The sequence below is a fragment of the Anabas testudineus genome, chromosome 22 (genome assembly GCF_900324465.2).
Source record: "Anabas testudineus chromosome 22, fAnaTes1.2, whole genome shotgun sequence".
Classification (NCBI taxonomy): domain Eukaryota; kingdom Metazoa; phylum Chordata; class Actinopteri; order Anabantiformes; family Anabantidae; genus Anabas; species Anabas testudineus.
In genome coordinates, this window is record NC_046630.1 from 17,255,689 (window position 1) to 17,282,550 (window position 26,862).

At 41.0% G+C, this 26,862-nt stretch overlaps 1 protein-coding gene across 4 annotated transcripts; it reads right to left on the reverse strand.

Moving 5' to 3' along the window:
* ehmt1b (euchromatic histone-lysine N-methyltransferase 1b) lies at nucleotides 1–26,862 on the reverse strand. Of its 4 annotated transcripts, none has more exons than XM_026339535.1 (26): nucleotides 26,832–26,862; nucleotides 15,472–15,562; nucleotides 14,863–15,383; nucleotides 14,132–14,366; nucleotides 13,842–13,990; nucleotides 13,459–13,626; nucleotides 11,899–11,970; nucleotides 11,612–11,714; nucleotides 11,302–11,454; nucleotides 10,672–10,949; nucleotides 9,048–9,280; nucleotides 8,684–8,899; nucleotides 8,510–8,592; nucleotides 8,309–8,415; nucleotides 8,083–8,205; nucleotides 7,735–7,836; nucleotides 6,747–6,851; nucleotides 6,500–6,654; nucleotides 6,216–6,386; nucleotides 5,963–6,107; nucleotides 5,788–5,865; nucleotides 5,527–5,642; nucleotides 4,603–4,689; nucleotides 3,073–3,151; nucleotides 2,191–2,366; nucleotides 1–1,393 (listed from the first exon to the last, which is right to left on the reverse strand). In XM_026339535.1, the coding sequence occupies exons 1-26, from the start codon at nucleotides 26,850–26,852 to the stop codon at nucleotides 1,204–1,206; spliced, it is 3,957 nt and encodes a 1,318-aa protein (XP_026195320.1). In that variant the 5' UTR covers nucleotides 26,853–26,862; the 3' UTR covers nucleotides 1–1,203. The 4 variants fall into 4 exon arrangements, with proteins under 4 accessions (XP_026195320.1, XP_026195318.1, XP_026195317.1 ...); XM_026339533.1 differs by lacking the exon at nucleotides 26,832–26,862 and adding an exon at nucleotides 19,200–19,424 and having other exon boundaries at nucleotides 11,302–11,439; XM_026339532.1 differs by lacking the exon at nucleotides 26,832–26,862 and adding an exon at nucleotides 19,200–19,424.

Here is a 26,862-nt window from a genome sequence, read left to right on the forward strand (position 1 = left end):
TCAGAATAAATGCATTAGTAGTAAATTTATTGAAAAAGATACAACCAATTAGACGGATGGTTCACGGTCCAGAAATATGTAACAGAAGGTAATGGAAGTGCATTTTTATAACCTTTTTCTCCATGTATACCTTTCAAGACTCTGCACAACAGTCACTGCTTTACTAACAACATTTAAAAAGACGGGTTGGCTTCTGTCGGCATAATCGTGAAACAAAATTAAAAACAGGCTAACTACAGTAACTACGATTAGAAAACTGGAGATAAACAAAAAAAAAAAAAAAAAAACGTAACGTTCTCTTATTTTACAAACTATGTTCACTTGGGTATTAAAAATCAAAAGTAAGAACTTTTGTCAGCACCATTTTCTTCTCTTACTTTTCTTTTTTTACTCCAATTTCATTTTTCCACCACTGTGGCAAAATATCTGAAACATTAAGATCCCCTTGAACATGCGTAATAAAAGTTGAGCCAATTTATTCAGATTAAAAACGCCTCATTTTAGAGGAATGGTACAGCATCTTCCTATCAGACATTCTATACTCACTTGAGTAGCACATTAAAATACTTTTCACACCATTTCAGTGAATTAATTGATAATCAACCGTGGTGGCAAATGTTGGATAGCCGGTCAAACATTGAGACAAAGATGAAGTGACACAAAAAAAGTGGCAACATAATTCCATATTTAGCCAATTTTGCTGGAATGGTTCGTGATAAATGACCACAAAGGTCAAACAAGGTAAACCCAGCTGCATGCTGAGGTTGTCTATACACTCGCCCTCAACCTGTGAATTTCTTCATCGTGACCCCTGGGAAAGCCATTGACGCTGTCAGCCAGTTATTTTTTTTTAAATCAACAAAGACAACATACACAGCTGTCGTTCCAAGTAAAGGTATGTATGAAATGTAAAGACTGTTGCCGACTGAATGTCATTGTCCCTGTGATGTTTGCTGTGCGTGACGTCACTGCCTGCTGCTGTTCCTGTCACACAAGGTGAAACAAAGCAGCCGCAGCTTCTTTCAGAATTTGATTGTGCGTCTGGTTCTGCGTCACAAAATTGGGTCTCACAAAAGATCAATGGTCCATAGTTTAAATCAGAAGTGGAGATACAAGTTCACTGCTCATAAAGAGTAGAGACAGGCGTCCCTGCGTGTCCATCGGTCCTGTATGTGTAGCCAAGCTTAGTGTGATGAGAGAGTTTTACGAAGGACTCGAGGGACTAGTGGAAGAGCTGGTGTCAGGCGACGAGCTGGGCTGCTGCTGGTCCTCTGGCGTGCTGTCCGCCTGCAGTGACGCCATGGCCGACGAAGAGTACTTACATTTTGAAGAACCGCATTCGCAGCTGAACAGTTTGCTTTTGACTTCCCAGAAGTGGTCACCATAGTTAAAACTGAAAGGGGGGGATGAGACATGACATGACTTTAGAAAAGTAGATACTTAATCAAATCATAACTATTTCATACAGACAGGGTTATGCAGGTTCATTGGCACAGTGGGTGAGACAGGTCATGAAGTGCTGAACATGTTCTGGGTCAGGCTGTCACCACAGCTCTAGCCTCAGTAGATGTTTCTTTAATCATAGTTTGGAATTAATGAATTTCACAACACTTGACTCTCTTGACTGCCAACTGCTGTCTAGGACAGTGCACAGAGACCTAAGTTAATGTTCAATGATGCTGTTTATGCTCATGTGATGTTTTTAAATAGCAAAATGAGACTGCATTTTTCATTATTATCAGTTAAAACTGAATTTTTGCTTCTAAATCAGAACTAATGAAACAGGTGAAACATCTTAAAGAACTTAAAACAAGTCAGAGCAGCAATTATACTTAGACTGTGTATGAACATATATTATTAAGCCGAACAACTCTTACTTAAAACCTTAGTCACTGTATTGTCTTATATATTACTGTAGAATATGTTCAATTTCCCTTAATTTATTATGTTATTATTGCATTTATTTAAATATTTACATGCGAGTATAAGAGCAGGTGTCTCCTCAGTGACTTCATTACGCTGTTTTGAATGGAAAGGAGATGATCTTTATCCAGTTTGACATTTTTAAACAGCATCGTGAGTCTGAAGTATACTGCTGTTTAGTACAGTATACAGGTATTAACATGGTCAGGGTCTATTAAAGCACCTCACACATGAACAAGAAGACATGATGTCAAAGAACTGCCTTACCCAAGCTCCTCTCCAGATTTTATGTTTTCACTGGCAAAGAAGGCAATGTGTGGGAAACGAAGGTCCTGGTGCGTCGTGAACACTCGACAGGCAAACAAGTTGGGCTCGCACATGTGATTGAGGAAGCGGCTAATGTTTCCATAGAAACGGGCATCGATGCAGTATAAGTCTTGTGGCTGAAGAGGAGGGGGAAAAAGATGCTCAAAATAAGTCTTCATGGAAGGAAATATCAAAACCGGGGTTGGTACTTAAAGTGCCCATATTATGCGGCATCCACTTTTGATCATTTTGGTACATGTATGTAACTCTAGGGTGCATGTAGACACAAACCAGGTGTGTTAGAAGTGCGCTCCACCCTTTTTACACATTTTGTGGTTTTGTAGAAACTAGATCCTGAATGGCCAAGTCAAAGTTCGCGCTCGAAATGATATATTGTCAAGTCTCAGGGACTCGATCCCTGCTCAGGTTCAGTCCAAACATCGACCACGATGACCTCGGCCGAACATTAGCGGTCCGACTTTGCTTTTCCTGGCTACAGCAGACTCACTCTGCAAACTGCAAAGCACTCTTTTGGATTCATGGAAAAACTCAGTAGTCTCTTTTTTCTTTCCTCTCTTGGAAAAGTGATCGCTCATTTTCAGACTTGCCAATCACTATATGATTTTCAGCATAAGTGTACATGCACCTTTGGGGGACTTCAAGAAGATTTTAAGCCCCAGAAGGGGGATAATATAGGCACTTTAATGAACTTTGTCTCTAGATGGAGTGAAATATCAAAAAGAAGGAATAACAAGGAAATTAGGACATTTTTGGAATTAAAGTTTTAATATTTGTCACATCACATTTCACTGTAATTCTCTACCAGTAAAAGTTTTGCTTTACCTTATCATCCAGGCTGAACAGGTAAGCGTCATTTTGTCTCATCTCTGCTTCTGCTTCAGAGATGATCTCACCGACATACCTGTTAAAAAGCAGCCAACCTATCAGCAGCAGTAAAAATCACTGCAGCAGTCTAACACTGATGCTGTTTACAACACATCTAGACTTCATGAAGCTGGAACTACTTCCTGTGATGTATTTCATATCTTGGTTATTTTTAATTAAATAAATAGAACCACGCACATTATTCAACACTGTACGATCATAAACAAGTACATGACTTTAACTAAATCCCATTAAAGAAAAAAAACAAACAAATGTAATGTATTTAATGTATTTCAAATAGTATTATAATATTTAGATAATTATTATATTTATTCAGACACATCTGTGGTGTACAAATTCAGTTCAGGCCATTTATCAGTCAATCTTATTTTTTAAATTTACATACATCCTCTCAATTAACAGTGACAAATATTTATCACTCATATTGTTCTACAGCACAAAATGAAATGACTACTGAAATGAATATTTCTCTGTAATAAGACAACATGTCGGAAAAGTTTTGGTTGTTTTCTATATTTCTGTCATGCTGTAAAATCACTGCTTAATTGCATCTGCTCCACACATCCCACCTTAGAGAACGTCATTTCAGAGAGATGTCACACTTCTGTCTACCATGTAGACAGCATGTTACTTTATCAACACAAAGTCCACACACAAAGACAAGTAATAGGCCCACTTCATAGATGTATAGAGAGGAGAGGGTGTATTCAGTTTCTTAAATGTTTTACATAATCGGTGGGCATCAGGCAGCTGGCAAGAGTGTACTCACTGTAATGCTGTAGAAAGCAGAACATAATTTTAGCTTATTCTTCTTTCCTTACTTTCCATAATACATCAAAACACCAACACTTTGTAAAAAAAATCTAATATTTTATGACTAATATTTTATTGCAACTAATGCAGCAAACCCAGTAATTCTAAATGGTTCACACACTCTACTTGTCAACACATGCAAGTTAAGATGAAAATGAGTGTAACACACTGTCTGGAGGTTGCAGTGACAACGTGATTTTGAACATTTCTCAAAATAACTGCCTGAGGCGGTGTGAGTTAACACGTTTTTGAAATGGCACACAAGGGGAGCCTTAAATTTCATGATTTAAAAAAAAAAGCTGTTGAATACAGTGACAATACATTAGCAGGATAGTGACTGGCACCACAGAGAAACATTTAATTGACATCAGCAGCACTTCTGAACATGAGAAAGCAGAAAGCGTAATTATGTCTCTCGTCTGCTGCGCTCACAGTCTGAGCTGTTACCATCTGGCAGCAGATACAGACACTCTGTGCATAGGAGTAGCAGCTTTTTATAAATTAGGGAAAACGAAACAACATGCCTACTCTAGGTCGTGCCCAGGTTTCTAAATAAATGACAAACAAACACTAACAGACCTGCAAGGATGCAAACTAGGGCTGTGTTGCATTGTGCTGTTTTGAGATTAGACAATGTTGAAAAATGGAACTTACTCGCATACAAAGGTCCCTTGGGGTATGTCTTGCAGTGCCCGGACACCCCAGCCCTTCTTACTGGTCCTGAAGAGTTGGAGCCTGGTCCTGAAAAGTCCACAACATCATAGGAGTTTTAGTATTTTTCCCCTAATTGCATTATTTTTGACCGGGGTAACTTCTATACCTCAAATATAAGTGAAATCTAAAAACTGCCTTCTTTCACCTGAGTAATATTAGGAGCATCCAGTTCTGCATTTGTTATTTCTAGACTGAATACAGTAACTCCTTACTAATGTGATGTCCCAATAAATCCTATAAAAGCCTTTTTAACAACCCAAAAAGCTGCAGCTAATATTCTTCTTCATTAGCCTCATTAACTTCTGTGTCTTCTTTCTTCTGTAGTTGTGCTCTTCCCCTCTGTACCTTTATGCAGCTATTTCTAGTCTCAGAGCTGCATGTTCCCAGTGTACAGTCACTGGCCCTACCAACCTGCCCAGTGTTTTGTCTGCGGCTTGTACTTATGTTGCTTGTTGTTCTTTTCGGTCTCCACTTCTCATTCAACCCAAACTGTCAAGTCCGATGACCACCCACCCGGAGCCTGGTTCCTCTGGAGGTTTCTTCTGCTAAAAGCAGCTTTTCCTCTCAATTGCCGTTTAGTTCTGCTCAAGGGGGATTTATTGGATTTTCCATTTAATTCTTTATGATCTTAACATTTTTATGTAAAGAACATTGAGATGATTTTTCCACTATATAAATAAACTGAATTGAATGAATGAATATCACCACATAGTTAATAAAGTAAGACTGTTTCACTGAGACATTTTAACTGTCTCCACCACCACAGAAGTTTTTTTTTTTTCAGCTCTGTTAGACAGTATTACATCAATAGTCGTTACTAGATAGCTGAGTCATGCCTTTGTTTCCATACTGAGATTCAATTACCTGAGTCCATTTTGCACTACACGGTTCTTGCAGGTCCTCCAACAGGAGCATGCATGGTTACACTCAAAGACGAGGGGAGGCTCCTCACGGCAAAATTCAGGGAGAAGACGACCATTCTGAACATGACAAAAAATGTTTTTAATAGTGGGCAGGACTGTGTGGTGTCACAACCCTTATTTGATGGTTTGACCCAAGCCCCTTAGTTCAATTAATTCTTACTTTGTTGAGATGTTTGGTTAACCTTCGGACTACTATACTCACTTTGTCGTACCAACAGCGCAGACTGAGTTGTCCACACATGCAGATACTTGCTGAACAGTCTTCTTTGCAAACACAGTACTGTTAGTCGTGGAAGAGAGAAAAACAATAATGGTCACTTCAAACAACAAGCAAAGAGAAAAATAATGTTCTCTCAATGTACATGAAGAAATGTAACCTGTAGGTGTGTTATGTTTCTGTCTATGTTCATGGGGGAGGTGACACAGTTTTCTGGGATGTATTTGTAGTCATCTGGGTAAGGTTCACTGTCGACAGAGTTGACACAGGGAATGGGAACACTCTCTTGTCCCAAAGCTATGTCGCTGCAAACAGAACAGACAGTCAAAGGTTTTAAAGTAAAATAAAAAATCTGACCTGGAGGCTCAGGCAAAAACAAAAAAAAAGAAAAAGTGTGTGACAGATGATTCAACCTGTGGAGAACTTTCTCCTCTGCTTGACTGAGCCTCATGTTCTTGGCGTCTCTTTCCTTCCTGTTGGCCTGCAGGGCCACCCAGGCCTTTGAGTTGTGGCTGCAGCAGTCTGGAGGAGTTTCTCCCTCGCGGTTCTTGAGAAACACATCTGCTCCTCGAGAGAGAAACAGCCTGAGGAGACAAGGAGCCCATTTTGCAGATCATCAACAGTCAGTTCTGAACATTAGTTTTCTTGCAAAGTATGTCTTTTTTTTTTTTTTTTATTTATAGAGCCACTAACTCACGTGACACACTCAAAGCGATTCTCCCGAGCAGCGATGTGTAGAGGAGAGTCTCCGTGGATATTGACAGCCTGCAGGTCACAGCGAGCGTTCAGCAGCAGCTCAGCGATTTCCACGCTGCCAGAGAATGCTGCCCAGTGAAGGCAGATGTTTTCTTCCTGAAAAGGAAACAGCGTGAACTCACAATTACTATATTTTATTTTTTTTAGAAAGTATGTCAAACACAAAGTGAACAGAGTTCTTAGCCAACCTTGTCCCTGATGCTGATGTCAGCTCCTTTGGACAGAAGCAGCTTCACTTGGTCCACATGTTTATACTCTGTGGCCCAGATCATGGGTGTCCAACCCCCATCGTCCTAAAGAAAAAGAATACTTTCAAACCCAGAAAACTAACCATTACAATAACACATTGATAATGTTTTTCCCCAGTGAGTGACAAAAATAAATGTCAGTAGTCCGAGGGAGTACTGTGTCATTACATCACAGCTTAGTCCCAAAGGACAGCTTCTTAAAACAAGGTCACACTTTTAAAACAAAGACAAACGACACACTGCAGTCATTTCTCTGAGCTTTGCATAACTTCCACAGCTGTCTACATCTAAATTTTAGTCTTCATTGAACAACATTAGGAAATCAGACACTAGTCAGTCATTATGTCAAGAAATTTTGCTCAGATCTTCACGTTTTGATCGTAACTAGTGAACTGAATTTCTCAACTAAGCAGAATGTTGAATGTGAACCTGCAGCATTGAGACTGCCTTCAGATGAACGGCTTTAACAAGGTTTTAACCTTCCAAGTTAAATATGTTGAACAGATCTCAGACCTGATATAATATCCAGTGTCCACATTCAAATGTCTTTAAACTGTCTTGGTTATACTTGTTAATTGTTGTGCAACATGTGAATTACTGAGCTCGAGAGATGTTGAAACAATGAAATGATTCAGTGATTCAGCTTTATCATGCTTTGACAGGTGAATCAACAGTTATATTAACACACCCCTTTTAATCCAATCTGCTGTGCTGTCATGAGTCTGACAGTCAAATGCCAAGAACTGAACATTGATACTTCAAAAACTGTCAGCGTTGACATCCGTCTGTGGCCAGTCAGGCTGACGTGTGCTGACAACCACAAGCAAATGTGATAGGAAAGCAGAAATATTAAAACTATCTCTAAAAGCCATATGTTGATTTATTCTTTCTCTACAAATGAAATCACAGAATGTGAAACTATACCAACCTGGCAGTTTATGTTGATCAGTCCTGTGGACAGAAGGTGCTCAACAATCTTGTAATGACCAGACTTTGCCGCTAGGTGGAGACACGTGAACCCTTCAACATCCTGAGAGCAGCAGAGAATCTCATTATTGGCCCTTTCTCAAGTCTCACGATAAATATCTTCCATAACATAAACATACAAGACGCCGGTTTGACATCTTTGGTTTTGTTTTTCATTTGGTCAAACAGCATGCAGTTTCAGATTTCTAAGAGCTTTGGCTGTTACTAAAAAATAAAGATAAAATTCGGTTCTGATTTGACACAGCTGACTGATGAAACTTCTCACAGCTAGAAAAAAACGTAACGTCACCTTGTGTGTGGCACTAGCTCCAGCTCTCAGCAGGTACAGGACTGTCTCCATGTGGTTGTTCTCACATGCCTCCATCAGTGGCGTCCGCTGATTTTCATCACACATGTCCAGGTTAGCACCGGCCTAAGTAGGCACACACCAGGAAGTGATTTTAAAACCGCACAGATAGGATCTGCACTGACATCTTTAATTACCACAGGTCTTATATGTATTTTTATGATCTTACTTGTACAAGCATATGACAAATGTCTTTGTGTCCTCCCTCTGCGGCAGCATGAAGTGGGGTGCGCTTGTTCTGAGATTCCATCTTAAAGTTAGGGTCAATGCCATCCACTGCACAGGAAATAGTTTCATTAAAAAAAATTGTAGGATAAAACAGAAGATTTGATCAAAAATGAATTGCTGAGGCTTCGGGGGGCCGACATACCTAACATGAGCAAGACCCTTTTGAGTTCTGCCTGTTTGGCTGAGAGGTAAAGTTGTTTGGGGTGAAAACGCAGCTTCTTGGGTCTAAATCAAAACAGGCAGAAAAATGAGTTTGTCCCAAAGTTCCACATTTTTTCTCACTGAGATAAATCAAAACAATCATGGTTGGACTTACTTCTCAGTGTCCAGAGCTACCAGGATGCCCTCCAGACTCTCTCTAGGTGGTCCGGGAAAGACTGTGGGTGTGGCTGTTGTTCCATAGCCAGTCTGCAGTGTTGCAGTTCTGGATGACCCAGGAATGGCAGAGGTGTCGAGCCCATGTACAGAATGAACCGGCAGCGAACTATCGGCCCTGCCGCTGACTTCTGACCCGACAGTCAGGTGAGAAGTGCTGGAATGCAAATGGGAATTTTAGTTGTGATGGGCAAGAATGAATCCTGATTGGATTCTTCAAAATAAAAATAAGTAGTATAACTAGTTTGTCTTGAAATAAACATCGCACTGTTCAGTTATCATCTTAGGTTTACACCACAGTTTACCTGCCAGTGGTGGTGTCGGCTCGGCCCTCAGGGCCCCCGGGTGTGGCAGGTCCGTGTGCATTTGTGGGAGGCACAGTGGAGGTGGTGTCAGCTTTGGCGATGGTTACTTCCTTGGCCTTGCTGGCCTCTTCTCCACAATGGGGACAGAAGCTTTGACCTTTCAGCACTGAGGCACAAGCACGATGGAAACGGTGAGAGATGCTGACATCTGGTTGGCACTCCATAAAGGTCCCCTGCACATTGAAAACAAAGTCTCAAAGTAAGTAAACTCTCACAACTATATTTACGCAATAAACATGTATATGTATACCAGAAAACATGTTTAAATGTGCTGCAAAAGTCTGAGTTGCAATAAAATCCAAAATTACAAAACTGATTAAATTCATTATTTTCCTCAAAATTCTACAAAAAATGAATCCTAGAAGTAGGAACTGCTCAGCACCTGGCCAATACCTCCCCTACCGTGAAGCATGGTGGTGGCAGCATCATGCTGTGGGGATGTTTTTCAGCAGCAGGAACTGAGAGACTAGTCAGGATTGAGGGAAAGATGAATGCAGCATTGTACAGAGACATCCTTAATGAAAATCTGTTCCAGAGCACTCTGGACCTCAGACTGGGGCGACAGTTTATCTTTCAACAGGACAACGACCGTAACCATACATTCAGGATATGGAGTGGCTATGTGACAACTTTGCGAATGTCCTTGAGTGGCCCAGCCAGAGCCCAGACCTGAACCTGATTAAACATCTCTGCAGAGATCTGAAAATGGCAGTGCACCGACGCTCCCCATCCAACCTAAATGTGTTTTTAATTTTAATACATTTGCGAAGAGATAAAAAAGAACTTCACTTTGACATTATGGGAAATTGAATTTTAATGACAAATAATAACATAACAAAATGTGGAAAAAGCACTGAATACTTTCTGAATGCACTGTAGTAATGTAACTAGAGCCACTCTTAATGTCAAAAGCTCAAAGGTATTTATTTAATAACCATATAAAGAGAACAAAATGCAACATCCTCATATGGGAGAAGCTAGATCCAGAGAATGTTTAACAATATTTTGTAATAAATTGCTTTTGCTGTCTGACATTGTCTTAAGTGCATCAAATAAAATAATAAAAAAAAAATTCGTAGTACTGACGAGGGGGTTTGCATCTGAGTCCCTCTAAGTCCTCTATATTTCTACCCATTAAGTCTTCAAATGGTGCACTGGGATATCTTCACACCTGCCCTAAGAAGGCTGTCAGTGATGTCACTAAGATTTTGGGGGTTTTTTTGTTTTTTTTTTTTCTTTACAGCTCTTACAAAGCTTCTGTCATCAGATTTTATTGTTTTCCTTGGCAGATCTGTTGTAGGTATGTTGCTCAGTAACCCAGTGGTGTCTTTCTTTTTTTGGGACATTCCAAATTGTTATATTGGCCATACCTAATTTGAAATCTTTCTCTCTGGTCTGCTGGTTTAGAATTCTTAGCAAGAAAGCGTCCTCACAGGTAAAACCCAAAGGCCAAAGCCAAGAGCAGTCATTGTTTAAACAGCTATTTACTGTTTGAACAATTACTCCAGTGAGGCATGATCAAACACCAGCTGAAGGTCTCAAACAGACCAGTGACTGTACTCACAGCTCTGCAGAAGAAGCCACAGCCGGGGCAGCACTGGTGCTTCACCATTCCATTGCGGTGGTCCTCGCACAGAACGAGCAGCTGAACAGAGTTAGAGGGACGCATCATTTCATGTTTCAGTACAGCACTCTGGCACCGTGTGAGCTGCCCGTCAATGCTCTCTGTGGCCATACACTTCCTGTCTGCCAGGATGAGAATCTCTCGACTCTTGGGCGTTTCCATTCGGCAGCTGCAGAGAGGAAGTTCCTGAGCCTCCTCAACTGCTGTTCCTGAAGGGCCTGCAAAGAAATATATGTTGGCATGGACTTCGCCAGAGGATATGCAGTAATGTCAACTCTTCAGTTATTACAATTCCCATCTTCACTGACAGACAGGCTAGGCATTGCTTGAAATATGATATCCAAGTTTCAGCACCGATACCAAAACAATACTTTTTGGATACCCTGATTTGAGAAATATATTTTTTACAAACTAAGAAGAAATAACAGATCTGGAGTTGTGCTCAAACCTATTTCTTTGTTGAACAAGCAATGAACCAACAAGATCTCTTTTCAAGACGAGTGCTCTGAAACTCTGTAGTTTTAAAGACTATGTGGTTAAAACAAGCTTCCTCAGTTCTTCTAAACTCACCTTTGTTCTGTGAGGGACCCGTGGGCTCTGGCGGCTTGTTGAGGTTGATAGACTCATGTTGGAGGATCTGTGTGTACTCCTTCCCATTGCCTGCATGGGTTTGAGCTGAGGCCTGAGGCTGAACCACTGTCTCCAGTTCTGAGCAGATCAACACTGAATGATAAGAAAATGCTTCACTGTTCAAATTCAAGCAAGACAAATAAATAAATAAAATAAACAAAGGCAGTTTTCTCCTGATGGTCAACATGTGGACCAAAGGAGAGTGGCTGGATGACTCTCTAGGTGTTAGTGTGACAGTAACATCTATCACCTTTGGACTTTATCCTCCTCTTTCGTTTCCTGGACGGCCTGAGCCATGCACTGTCTCCTTTTGTTTTCTTCTTCAACTTCTTCTTCAGACTAGACTCAGTGCTCTGAGGCAGACAGATTCCATTCACAGAGATGATTTCAATAACAGCCAGGAAGTCATTTAATATGAATAAAAGAACATTTAACTTTACTCACTTCTCTTGCGTCTTCAGTCAAAAGAGGTGGTATGAGATGAGCTCTAATGCTCTAATGTAATTAGGTGGAGTAATGATGGTGAGTAGGTCTTACCAAGTCGGACTCTGTGCCCTCCTCTTCTCCCTCTTCTTCCAAAGACTCTTCAGACTCCTGCTCATCCCCCACCTAATATAAAAATAAAAAATGAAAATAGTTTGTCACAAATTATAAACAGTCAGTCCAATACATAAAGTAGTGATTGAAAGGCCACGAACTCTTTGGAATTTGCTCTATTTCTGCATAAATATGACATAAAATGTTAAATTAGACAAAAATTACACCTACACAGTTATTTATTGTTCAACATAAAAATGTATATATGTGGCAGGGACTTCAGCCCCTGCAAGCCGATAAATAACCCCTCACAAAGCAGCTTCAAGTCAGCAGGTGGACTTCCTTGACTAATCTGCCTGCTTCATGTCCTTCCAATGTATTTCTCTAGGATTATAGTCAGGACTTTGACTGGACCATTCCAAAACATAACATTTCTTCTACATTTTCATTTCCGAATTCACATCTCCATCAATGAACGCAAGTCAAGCTAGTCCAGAGGCAGCAAACCAGACCCAAACCATAAAACTATAACCATTTTTCACAGATGGTATAAGGCTGGGGCTGGAAAGCAGTATTTCATCATCACAACCGTCATCACACTTTCAGTCAAGGTAACGGCTTTATTTTTGCACCTTTACCATATAAACCATTGTTGTTCACCATTCTCATAATAATAACTGCTGCAAGATAGGAGTTTAGCTTCCTAGACGTTAGTCGTGGCTTCCATGTGACCGCCTTTCTGAAGACCTTTGTTAGTTGACCGTGTCTAGGGAGGATAAAGATGGTGTTCTCAATTTGTACAAGATCTACCTCACAGTGGAGTAGTGGAGTCCAAACCCTTCTTCTTCTTTTTTTATTCTTTTGTAACCTTTTCCAGCCTGGTGAGCTTCTTCTAAGGTCTATATAAATACAGTTTGTTCAAGCAATGACACCCTTCTACAAACCTGTGTTGTCAAGATCGGACTTTGACCCTGTTTTACACCTGGCTTTAAAATGCTCTATGCTAAATACAAGTGTAAACAACCACCAAGATACACTGTGACCTGACCATAGTGGTCTGAGACACAATGACCACATATCTGTTGTAGTGTAAACACTAATGTATCCTTGATAAAGACGTTTCAGGAACGTACAGATTTACACCTGAACCCTACCCACATAGTTTTGCCAGTGTCTGGTTGGCAAGATCGGATTCTTTTTCAACAATAAATACAATACTAAAGCTTGTCTTATTTGTTCAAATTGGGTTCCCTATAAGTTAGGACTTCCGTAAAAATCTGATCACATTTGAGGTTATATTTATGTAGAAATAGAGAAAATTCTATTACTCTCAAGAAGTCGAATTGGGTCATTGGATAAATTTAGGGACCATACAACTTTTTCAGCTGGCAATAATTATGCTCGTGAAAAGGTTTTTTTTATTGGTTAGTTGGTATATTTTTACAGGTTGGTATTTATATTTGGAACACATAGACAACAATTTACCAAAACTGACACTGGCAAGTCCTCACATTCTACACCTCGGATAGAAAAGAAATGACCACTGTATTTTGTTCCAACCTGAGAAATGGGTTCAGACATTGCTTCCTGAACAGCACTGACAGGTTCTTCTACCGCTTCTTCTGCTGGCTGCTGCCGTTCCTCTTCCTCAGACTCCACCTCCTCAGACTCTTCCTCCTCAGATGCATTTTCCACCTTCTCCCCATTTATATTAACTACTTCTTTAGCCTGCAGGATAAAAGGAGGGAAGTTGATGGGATTTGAACCACCAACCCTGGGGTCTGTAGACGACTGCTCTACCAATTGACCACATAAATATGCAATGATAAACTTGCCAAATTAAGTGATTTTGATGTGTTGCTTGTTCCAAAATGCGATTTAAGCTAAGTTACTGCTTCATTAGAGTGCATGTGTGTGTTTGTATTAATGAGAGGAGTGCACACCTGTGGGCTCTTGGCGGATTGTTGTAGTTCCTTAAACATTTCCAGCACAGTTCTCTGCTTAAGCACTTTGGTTTTCTTCTTGGGAACCAGACTGTATGTTCCCATCCTCCGCTTCTTCTTACGGGATGACAGTCCTCCTGAGTATGAGGCTACAGCACAAAAGACCAACACAACACAGGAAAACTGTCAATAGAGATTAATTACGATCACAATCAACACACTTAATTGTCCTTTTTTTCTTCTTTCTACAGTTGGTCAGTTTTGTCATATGTCACTGGAAAGTGTCTGACCTAGCTGGAGCTTGGCCGAAGCTGGAACTGGAGTAGCTGGAGGAGCTGCATTTGGCGGCGGTGCTGGTGAAGCTGACGATGCCGTTTCTGCTGAAGCTGGAGTATCTGGTGGACTCTGAGGTAGATGGTTCTGAAGGAAGGCCTGCTGTGAGGACTTCTGTGTGTCAGATGCAACTTGAGTCTCCGTTTTCTCCATTTTGGCGCTCTTTGCTTCTCTTAATTCCCTGTTAAGAAGCTGCAAGTGACAAGAACCACAAGCTTTTAGGACTATTCTATCAGTCTACTAGTTAAAGTATGGTTCGCCATTTTCTTTGTTAAGCAATTTTTGCCACAAAAGAGACTTTAAACAACAGATTTGTTTATCTAATTGTCACACTTTTTTAGTCTACACATGATTAACTGCCCTGCTGCAAGAACTTTGACACCACTGATTTTTAGATATGTTTAGATAGTGTGCTTCCATGTATGTGCGAACAGTTAAAGTAGAGGCTACAGGAGGAGCTCATTGAAGTCCATGGATTTGGAACATGTTCAAATATCATGTATGGGTCAAATGTCTATGTCACTTCAGAATTTGAGTGGATGTCCACATGGTTTAGTGTACACTGATATTATCATTACAGTGATTATATCACCGTATATTTTTCTATATCAAATCTAATGGAACATAATTGACGCCAGGGGCAGAAAACAGGGAGCTACTAATCCTACACCAGATTCTGATTATTTACCTTTTGTGCTGGGCTGACAGCAGGTCTGGACATAGTCTTGCGTGCTCTATGTATCATCACAGGTGCTGGAGACGTGGCTGTTCCATTTTTAGTGTCTGATGTCCCCTGTCCAGATTTGGTCTCTGTACTAGGGTGTTTTTCAGTCCTTAACACACCTGAACTCTGTGCAAACCCTGACGTGGAGGCAGGGAGATGTTTGGCCGTGTGTCCCCCTGTCGGTGAGCCCGAAGGCAACCAGTTAGTCCTGTGAGGGGAAACTCCCACACCTGGCGTTGCTGCAGAGCCCCCCTCCTGCTGCTGCTGCTTAGTAAGAATGAATCCGTTGCTTCCAGTAACAGAACCGTGCGGCAGCTCCGTGTCTGGTATGCCATTTTCATTTACCAAAAGTAAAGTCTTGTTGCTGCCTGTTGCAGAGCCGTGGGTTGGGCTCTTGTGCCTCATGTCGTCACATTCAGTGCCATTAAACATTGCCTCTGCTGCAAGGGAAGAGGCCAGTCTGTTTGCTACCTCTTTGTCTCCATCTATGGATCAAAACCAAAAGCACAAAGCCAACTAGAATGTAAGCACGGCACTTTCATAAATAGCGTGCTTTCCAGGTTCGACTGTTACCTGATTTCTCCTCTCCACTGCTTGCTGAATCAAGTCCCTCCTTCTTTGTGGATGCACCTCTATCCCCGCTGCCCTTGGCTAGACCAGCGGGCTGATGAAAAAGAACACACGTCAGGGAAATATGAAAATCTGAGCAGTGATTTAGAATGATGTTATAAAATATTATTAATTGAACGTTCAATCTAAATCAAAATCATTGGTTTAGCTTATATAATTGTTTCAAAAGCCTATCATAAGTTTCCAGTGCCCAGTGTAGCATCTTAAATGGTCCGTTTAGCCTGACCTATAAATCAAAACTCAAAAGAATTCCATTTACAAAAACAGACCTCAAATAGTTACTTGATTGATTAATGGCTCTTTCTACACAAACTAAATTGCCAACAATTTACTTAATCAATTTCTTTTGTAAGTCATTAGTCAAACAAAAGTACAAAAGACTCTTTGCAAATTCCCTGCTTTTCTCCCTTTCATTTTATTGCAAACTGAAGTTTCTTTAAGTGACAGACCTCAGTAAATTAAAGCAGACAGCAGCCATTTGAAAAGATGAAGCCAAAAAAGATTTGAACCAATTCTAATCTTACTTTCTACCCACAGAAGACAAAAAAACTTCTTTCCTTTGATTTTTTAAAATGTGTCTTTGTCACAGTCAAAGATTACTAAGTAAGTCAAGCGAATAAGGGCAACCCCTATCTCTCTTTTTATGCTACAGCCAACCAGAGGAGCAGCATCTTCAAAAGAAAACTCCACCACCCACAGACTGTCTTTACATCTCACAGGAGGAAGCAGTTGAAGAGGCAACATCAGGAAATGTAAAACTCTCTTCCTCCTGAGCAGACAGTCAACCTTGTGCTCACTCTGGGAAAATGGGCCCAAAAGGAAATAAAAGGCCCAGAACCAGCAGCTGGCATGTTTCGCTTTCATTTCAGTCCAACGTTGCTTGTCAAAGCCAATCCTTTTGTTCCAACCTCACATACTCACACATTTAGGTAACTGTGAAGATCAAATGTCACAAGAAAGTTGGACATAGGTCAGTTTGTCCTTGAATGCCACCCGCTCATAGATATTCCAGCACTGAACAGAAAGGTTTATACACTCCTCGACTTTATGTGAGGCCCAGAAGGAAGAGAATAAAGGTAGTACATTCAGGCATGTGCTGACTGGGGCAGGGGCCACAATCGAGTAAGCAGTAAAAAGCAGGTACTGAGTAGGATTGACTGAAGAAAGCAGAAGAAACACTTGCTCTCCAGAGTAGCCCTAATCAAAAGACCTGCAGGAGGCAGAGACCACTGAAAACATCATTTTAACAAACCAACCATTTAAAGTCTTGTCTCCGAGGCTCCTGAGAGTCAAATCCTCAGACGAAACACAGAGAGCGTGTGTCCTGAAACCTGCATACAACTGAGACCCCAACTATAATGAGTCATAGGGATAGACTTTCCAAATCATTCAGTCATCCTAACACGAACACGCACCTTGTCAAACAACAAGGTCAGGCCAAGAGCTGGTGTGTGAACACAGTAACTGAGGTCGTTCCCAAAGAACATCTAGTCTGGGACAACCCTCCTGTGCTGTATGGTCTCAAGCAATGTACGAAGAATATGTGAAGGTGAAGAGAAGAAGCCCTAAGTTTCTTTATCCACGGACTGAAGACAACCAGTTACAAAGAACACCAGCCTCATCCCTCCCCCTAGTGGGAGAAAGTGGAACAGAAACAGTGGAGACAGAGGAGGGGGGGAAGGGAGGCAGAGAAGGCAGTCTGCAGATCTCCGCCATTTCACAACCAGACTGTTTACTGACATGACGTGGCCATTGCACCAGTTTTCCACTAGATGGAGAACGTAGAGGTCTGGAGCCTTGTGGAAGTGGATATGAGAGCTGCTGAAAGAAGGTCTAATTTTGAAGCCAGCGCTATGAGAGCTGATCGTGAGCCTTATGGAACTCATTAAAAAATGGAAGGATGTTAGAATAGATTAGGTTTCAGCCATGACTACAAAAATAAGGTCCACGGGTTCAGGGTTTACGTTCAACACAGGGCCTGTTTTTTGGGGTACTACAAGTATTATTGTCTCAATAGGTTACATCAAATTACTTAGACCTCACATCTTGGTAAAATATTCAAATGGTTCAATCATTCACTGTCCTTAAAACACAATGTGAACCTTAATATGAGAAGCCTGGACATTCACACTAATGTGACCTATCTTTAGATATAGTATAACAGGTGTGAAAAGCCTGAGCCACCTCACCACACGGCACAAACACATTACATTATCAGCTGTTACTCTACCGGTGACAAGCAGCATGCAAACACCTCACAGAGATGAGATGATAAGAAACTAGACAAATTAATTTAACACAGCCTAAGGAAACAAAGGAGAGGTTCCTGGATTTTATGCCTTTGATACCTTAAAAATGAAGCAGTATCAGCTTCTGAAACCTGGTCTCTGCGTCATGAGGTTTTCCCCTTTCTGACTGTTTTGCGTGTTTTTCAAATTGGCCTGAACATGTGAAACTAACCAGTGAAAGCAATGATTGCACAAAAACTATTCTTGCTACCGTTTGCTAATGTTGTTGTGTTGCCTAGGATGATAATTAAGCAAGTAAATCTTTATTTATATAGCACTTTCCTTTCCAAAACCTTTGCTTCACAAGGTGCGAATCAACTTACAAACCGTCAGAGTTTGGTGTCTTGCAATCTCTGTCACAGTCATGAGCTGGGAACTGCAGTTCTAAAGGAACGTGTTAAGGACTTGTTAAGAAAGCTTGGCTTTGCATATTCTCAAAGCAAAAATCAAATATATAGGGCATCCCAGAGGGCTAAGGAGGACATGAAAGCACCACTCAACAACCCAGAGTTCAGGACAAGCATGCAATCTTTCCTTTTGGCCTCTTACTTCCTGTCCTCTACTGTCCACTAGTCAATTAGAGGAAAATACGCATCAATAAATAAAAAATAAATAAACCATATCCAGGAATATGCCAATTGTTAACCTGTCCAGGAAATTGACAAATCAAACAGGAAGCTGCTCAGGACATCTTACAGCTGTAAAACATGACAGGTCACGCTGCAGCCTCATGTGTCCTTTACAATGAGACACAGACACTGCAACGTTATGTTCCAGTATATTCCTGATCACATAGCCTAGGCTGCTCATACATCCAGTCCCCCAGGCACCTCATTATATCCTGACAACAAGGGAGACAGGAGGAGGAGGGATAAAGCAACATTTTATACAGTTTATAAATTCTACCTAACAGGGTAGTTTCCAGATCTTCTGGAGAGCAGATTTTCATCTTCCGTATCAAGAATAACATGTTTCCTGTGCTGTGACTACTCTATACTCTAAATGCAGCTGTTTGGCTAATGCACAAGGAGCTCTGTCCAACAACAGGATCCAACATATCACACTCAAATTTCTCTTTGATACAGCAGCACTGCTACTACCATCAAATAACACTGCTCCTCCAGATTAAGTCTTCGATTTCACGACTCATGAGCAATCAGCATCTGTCTCGAGAGGTGCATCTTACCAACTGAGGAACCATCTCAATGAGAAGACAGCAAGAGCTCAAACCAGTTGACTGCAACTTTTAGAGAAAATGGCTAAAAGGAAGTGGGAAGCAAGAACATGCATCTCCTGAGACCATTCAGAGGCAAAAGCAGCCATGGGTGAAGAGCAGAAAGCTAACATGTCTTTTCCCTTGTGAGCCTCCAGGAAGCATCATACCTGCTCTCTTCTCTGGGCCTCCATTGAGAAGAAGAAGGCATCAGAGAAGTAGTCAGTGCGTGTGAGCGAGAGAGCATGTGTGTTTGAGAGGGGGGGGCAGGGAGGGTGGGAAGAAGGAGGATAGATAGAGGGAGAGAGCGAGAATGTGTCGAACAGATTGTTCCTCTTTTCCTTTTCTTTCCCCGCATGCACATTCACCTCGCCGGTCATGTGACCTGGTGGCTCCCTCTGTCGGTCCTTCTCTTCAGAGGGTCTCCACAGAGCATGCTCAGTCAGCTCAAACTGTAACACCACTCCATTTCTTTAAGCTGGAAGACTGTTGCCACTGAAGACATCCACTGAACCAGACTCACTATACAAACGCTACACGACTGGAGAAACACATTCAAAATCCTTCAGATGTTTTTCCCCCCTCATGTTTTAGCTTATGTGAATTATAATTCTATCATTTTGTTTTTCCATATTGTAATTATACCACTGCTCCTACTCTGCTATTATTTGTTGTTCTGGTCTTTTTCTTTTTCTTATAAAATGGAAGCTATTGGTCAATAAAGAGATCAGGAGGAAAAAAGGCCTCAGAGCATCAGGAAAACATGACAAAACTAGACAAATAAAAACCTCAGAAACAAGATTGATGTCAGTGAGGAATCTAACGAGCCAATCGTTTTCCACAGTGGACATAAAGCCACGTCCAAACCTCTCAACAGGAGAGTCTTTTGTCTCCACTGAGCCAGTGAAGACAGCAAAACACAACACTGCCAGGCCACGCAACATATATTTAGTCCCAGAAATGAAGTAAGAGACCCAAAATGCAACAGAGGAAAAATCCTCATAGAAAATTCCATACGCAGTCACAAAAGGACGAACAGAGACCTCAGCACAAACTACGTGAATGCACACAACTAACTTAGCATAATCTTTACAAATGTTTTCAATTGCTGACAGATACTTGTACATCAACTCATCAATTCTGTTCTCATTTGATCTACATTTAAATGTATTTTACAATCAATTGTTTGGTTTATGAGGTCACTAAACAGCAGAGAAGCCCATCGAATGTTCTCTGAACTTGATGTGATCTGAATGTGATGTGTCACATTGCTTGTCTGTCTTCCCAACAACATAAATGAGACATAAAGCAGCAGATCCTGGCTTTTGACGAGCTGCCATTTTTGCTTAATTAATGAATTAAATGATGTATCACTACGAGAATAGCAGAGATTTGTCACGCAGAATTTCGCACATGCAGGTATGCATTTAGAGATGTTGGTGGCTTCTCCTTTTCGCTGAACTGACCAAGGACATGCAACCTGATCATGACGTGCAAGCTCAAGTTTGTCAACTGTTGAAATCATTGCACAAGAAAAAGACAATTTCATCCAGTGTTGCCAAAAGAAACAAATAAAAAACAGAAAATTCACATAAGATATGCAAGTCAAATTTTTCCAGTACAAAAAGTGAGGGTGGACAAAGAAATACGTGTAGTGCTGTTTAACAGGAACAGTTCGTTTAGGTGCTGAGCAACACAATATACAAACAGACGCCACTCACAAGCAAAGAGCAACTCAACACAGTTAGAGGAGCTATTGCTGAATTATAATGTGTACTGTGTGATACACTATAACAGATGTTTGTAACCACTTCTATCAGGACCCAGAGTTAGTGTCTATGAGTGTAATAAAGGGGATATGCCTTTATTCATGCACAAGGGCCAAAATGTTAACTCAAATCAGAGTATTAAAGGCCTCTCTATAGTCATGCTAACAGCCACTGTATCAGCCACCTTTAGCCATTCATCAGCACGACAATCAGTGCACTACTTTGGTCCTGGCTAAAATTATCTAGTGACTTCCGGCAAGAGTTGCAGTGACATTTTACTAGAGCTAATCATGAAACATAAAGGATGCACTCGTCACTGCCGATCACCTAAATTTACTCAAAATAAAGTAAAATATTTCCATTACTATTGGACAGACCAAACCTTTTGATGTTCCCATCACCCTCAACTTTCAAGTTGAGTGCTACAGGCATTCTCTGTCACTGTCTTTCTATTTACTAGACTGTGGAGCCATATAGTCCTGTAGGGAGATGTGTGTGCACATTCTTAATCTTGTCCACACATGCGTGACACGAAGCAAAATTGTATCATTCATGATGCAGCGTGATAATTTCTGCCCTTGGTTAGAATTTGTTTGTGATTGCTTGCTGGTTTGTGTGCATACACACCATAACACAAGCATCTCACATGAGTCTACAAACGCAACAAGCATGGTGGAAGACTGAGCTCACAAGGCTGAAAAGACTCAGGAAGGGCCGATTCTGAAAAAAAAGCTTCCTCTGTTGTTTCGAAATGGATCAGCAATAAACCAGATGTGAATCAGACATCTATGATTTGTAACTTGTACCAACAACCTCAAGCACAAACGAAGCCGGACCAACAACAGTAAATACTGGAACAAACTGACACGGGTGGGAGCATGTTGCTTGGCCATTGTGGCATACCAAACTGCTGACACAAAGGCAGACTCAACTGGTTTAATTCACTATTTGGTGATAGGTTCCTTTTTGTTCATTTATATTTGCACGGATCTCAAAACTACAGTATATGATGATGTGACTTGTGGATGTTTTCAGACTGCAGTCGATCGTATCCTTTTCTAGAGGATCCGTCAGAATCCGCTGAAACAGACATTCAACAGACTTTTGACTGCCCGGTACAAAGTCTGTGCAAGGTCACAGTGCGCCCATGTAGAGAAATTTAATGTCCAGAGGATTCAGAATAGGTGGGGTGCTGATGCTTGTTTACATGCCCTCAAGAAACCAGGTTACTGGAAATCTAACTATACAAGCAACAGATGAGAAATTGTATTTCTCCTTTACCTTTGAGGCCAATCTGGTTCACAGATTTTAACTGTACAGAGACAGAAGAAAGTTTTTACTCACTAGGAACAATTGACCATCTTGAGTGCTTGCACTGGAACCAGCTCTCTTAATACATCCATGATCCGATTGCTTATGGATGCTCAACAACTTTTAATTCTCTGTATTAAAAACAAATTTTGGTCAGCATTAAAAAGATAATGCTGCAGTTCTCATACAACCACTACAATACAGTAAATATAGTTCCAGTGGCACAGTTTGGCAGGGCAGTCATCTGCAAACACCCAGGCTGGTGGTTCGACACCCAGTCCCCCCAATTTCTGATGGCCACATGTTAAAGTATTCCTGGACAGGAGACTGAACCCCAAACCTTTGGTGCTTTAAAGGGGCGGCTTATGAACAAACATTTTCCCAAAGGGGATTAATAAAGTATCAATTATTATTATTATTAAATCACAAAGAGAACTTTTTACATATCATTAGCTACAAATGAGTGAATTGTGTTTTCGCATAGATCAAAGACTGTAAGGTTTGATGTCTTGTTTCTTACAATGATTTCACACAGAGGCCCAGAGTCAAAGGTCTGTGACACCCCAAGCTGACAGTCAATTAGCTCAATTGGCTATGAGCAAATGGCGTGCCGCCAGTGAGCAACTTTCAGGCTAATCCAGTACAAGAGTGGTGTAAAAAAAGCTGGTCTGTTTACTGTGTATATTTGAAATTGAGTTTCTTTCTTTCTGACATCTTTCTAATTGAAAGATGAAGACAGAATACCGCCACCCGCTGGGTGTGGAATCATTTCCTCTCATGCAGGCATAGAACGTACATGCTAGTAGGTCGAGTTGTTGTTGCTGCTTATTCTTTGATGTTGGCTTGGCGTATAACTGCCCTGAGGGCTGAAACAGACTATATTCAGCAGAATATCCAAAAAGATGCGTCTACAGTAGCACACTGCTACAAGTTGAATAGTATCGTGCAAGGTTTCAGCAGAACCTGTTTTGTGTTAAAACTTTTACCCTTTAAAATTCTGTCATGTTATGTCATACCTCGTGTGACCAGATTCTACTTCCCTTTCTGCTCTTTTTTTTTTATTACATTGTTTATATTAGTATAGGTGTGTTTAAATTTATATTTGATTAACATACATTTTAATTGGTGGGTCTGGGTTTCCTCAGACCATTACTGCAACCACAAAGTTTGAAAAGCCATGTGCCACATCACTGAACACATAATGGCAGGTTGGCAGGTGCACACCACACTGCCTGCTGAAAAAAAGCATGCAGCTCACTTGATGATGTTGTCAGTTGTTCCTTCCATCTGTTCGTTTGGCCCAAATCTAGATCTCAACAACTGTCTGAACAAAAGCAACAACTTTGGTTTAAATCCATGGATCTATGAATGTGGTTCCTAGTCATTTTACTAGCTTCCACAATATTTTCTATAGCACCAGTGTCGTATCAAAGTGTCTCAAAAACTAAATGCTATGTCAATTCATGATACACCAAGAACAAGACTCTCTGTTTGCATTAATCTGGAGCCTTTCATCAGCCACTACCCTGAGGCCAAAAATGTCTAATAATCCAAGACAAGTAAACCTCTGAGGTACAGATTGTTGTGACATTTGCTTTATTTTATACACTGATAAATTAATGTTTTTGCAATGAGTCATAAGTTATGAGGAACTGATCTGGTCTTCCCACTTAGTTACTTGTATATGGTTTTCCATGTGCCCTTTCCCAGTTTCTAATCACAAATACATGGTGATAACTTTGATAACTTATTTTTTTGCACACATTCATGCGACGGGACACATACCCTGGAATTCTAGGAAGATTCACGAGAGAACATGACATCAGGTGGGTGGTATCTGTCACAAGACCAATAACGGCTATTTCACCTCAACAATGCACTTGAGCTACAGGCCCCAAAGCACAGCTTGACATTCAAACAAGGCTCTCTTCCAGCTGTGACTCCTGTCTGAAAGAACACGCAAACTGAATGCTGAATCAAGCACACATATGCTGCACACTGTGACCAGGATTGTTGAAACACCCATAATCACGCACAGTCTAATATAAAGCTACCCTACTTAAAATGCAGTGAGTATTTCCTTAACTTAAGCAGTTACTTAAGCAGTTACTTAATAGTTATAATTACTGGTAGGGTAATTACATCATTTCAGTAATGGAGTGTTGTTAAACATACAAACCGGTACTGTATCAGTATATGACTTGCTGTTGGTTTATTGCTCTTCAGCATACAGGTAGTTATCTGCCTGGACAATGCAAATGAGGTCTGTTTATAGTAAAGGCTTTCATGAAGAAAGTAATGTGCTGTGTGCTTTCAATGGCAATTTTATTACTGAAATCAACCACAGCTTTTGCGGTTTCTGTTTGACAAAAACTGCAGGGTTTGATTAGTTATAGTTAATCAAGACAAACAAACCAATAAGGATAATGTCCAACCAACAATGCAAAGCCCAAAGATGACAAGTATTTAAGTATTAACTGCAGTAGCATAAAACACAGAAAAAAAGCATGTCACAATACAAAATACTCATATCCACAGTAGCAGAACAGAGACAGAAGCTCTGGAGACATATAGAGTGGCATGTGATCTGAACTTAATTTAAGTCAAGAGTATTAACAAATATAATGTACCTAAAGTAATTCTGAACTTTCATGTCTAGAACCTCATAGTGCTAGTGGAAAAAGTATGTGTAATTAGCTAACAGGTCAGGTTTTAGTATAAGTTAAGAAAATTAGTTTGGAGGTGTGGACTAGAGCTACTTTCGACTGACAAAAAACAGTCTGTTCCGAACAAGAAGAATACCCTTATGAGAGCCATGCCTCGCAAAAATTAGCTTTCACAGGATCTATAATCAAGAATTGCTGACTACATAAAGTTGGAAAGGGTTACAAAGACAACAAAATTCACAAGTCTACAGTTAAGCAAACAATCTACCAACAGAGATACTTTGGAACTGTGGCTACTCTACCATGAAGTGGGCGGCCAAAGAGCACAACAAACACTCATCAAGCCTGAGTGACGGCCAAAGATTTTCAGATATCATTGGAACTGGCTAACATCTGTCTTCATGAGTCTACAGTAACATCATCCTAATCGTAAAGCATTGTGGGGGAAACATCATGAATTGGGCCTGCTTTGATGCATCAGGACCTGGGTAGCTTCCAGTGATTGAAGTGTATAATATATAGTATAATATTGTGAGAATGCCTGTACATCAGCTGAAACTCTGCAGAAGTTGGGTGATGCAATAGGACAATGAACAAAAACACACAAAAGAATGGCCAGTTATTAATTCCAATGGTTCACATACTTTTTCCACAAGCACTATGGAGGTTTTTATGGTTGTTCTTAATAAAGACATAAAAGCTCAGAATTGTTCTGTGTTATCATTATATTTGTCAATACCCTTAGATGAAGATCAGATCACACTAACAAATTAATGCAGAAAACCACCGAGACTCAAAAGGTTCACATACTTTTTCTTGCCACTGTATATATGAACCTATTAGCAGATGTGTTGTACATAATACCATGTGACATTAACAGATTAATCAAACTCTAAATGCACAACCAGATACCACACAACACGTCAGGCAGGACAGAGTTAAGCGTGTGAACAGTAGTGGCTGTAGGGCTGGATGCCCCACACCTTGCACTGCTGAAGCCCGGGATGGTCTCAGCAGTGCTGACGAGAAACCACCACAACGCTGTTCGAGCGACCTCTGGCGAACAAGACCAGATCTCCCGAAAAGAAAAAGAAACAAAGACTAAAGCTTTATTACATTTGTACAACTCCCAGTTACTGTAACCGAGTGTTCAGTTCAATGAGCCCTTATTTAATGATAAAACCCAAACTGGACCACAACACAACTTGTAGCAGCCCGCCGTGGACTGATTTACACCGACTGAAAGATGACAAGAAATGCTGATAGCCAACGAAGACAAGGCAACACTAGGAGAGTGATATTCCTGATTTTAAAAAATAATGTGGGAAAAATAATCACGTAAAGATCACGAAAGCCGGTTCGAGAGCTGGCGCCATATGTTTACAGTGGGAGGTTGTAGCAGCTTCATTTGAATGCATCAATTATCATGTAGCTAACAGGCTGCACAGCACACAGAAGATAACAGCCTCAGCCAACCATTTAGTCATACTGCCCCAGCTTACACACAGACTAGTCTCTGTCGTTTACACAGTATGATCTGTGTACAGATGAAAAATCTGTCTGTATTTTAGAAAGTGTGCACAGCCTGCCAGCTAGCACAGCTGCTAGCGGCTAGCTAAATAGCATCGTAGAGCCAGCAGACTGCCGGTGGCTGGCAAAACAGCTAAACCCGTGAATATTGTTGGTTTAAAAAAATGCATGCATGTCTATGTGGGGTTTATTTTGAACCGCTAACGCTGGACAGAAGCGGGGCAGTCACAGTAGCCTGGACCATGTATGAACAAGCCCCGGAGAAGAAGCTCCAACAGCACCCGCATGGGCTATTCAGGTTCCCGGGCGCAGCATCTTCCTGCACATTCAGTTGCCCTCCGGTCCAGCACAAAAGCAAAAGACTCCAGGCTGGCAGCGGGCAACTCACGACAAAGCCACGCCGCCGCAGCGACAATTCGCCCGTTTACAACGAGGGTCCTGACTAGCGGGGCGAAAGGTGTTTTTCGAGCCGCAGAAAACAGTGAAAGTAAAACAAGCCTGGCGTTGATAAAGCTCACACACTCACCTCGGTCCCCACCGAAGCCATGGTGCCTGAC

Coding starts and splice junctions, on each gene's coding strand:
- ehmt1b (XM_026339532.1), bottom strand. CDS start 19,409: ATGACCGGCGAGGTGAATGTGCATGCGGGGAAAGAAAAGGAAAAGAGG. Junction 14,367..14,862: donor CTGTCAGCCCAGCACAAAAG/GTAAATAATCAG, acceptor TGTCACTTGCAG/CTTCTTAACAGGGAATTAAG. Junction 8,900..9,047: donor GCCGACACCACCACTGGCAG/GTAAACTGTGGT, acceptor TTTGCATTCCAG/CACTTCTCACCTGACTGTCG.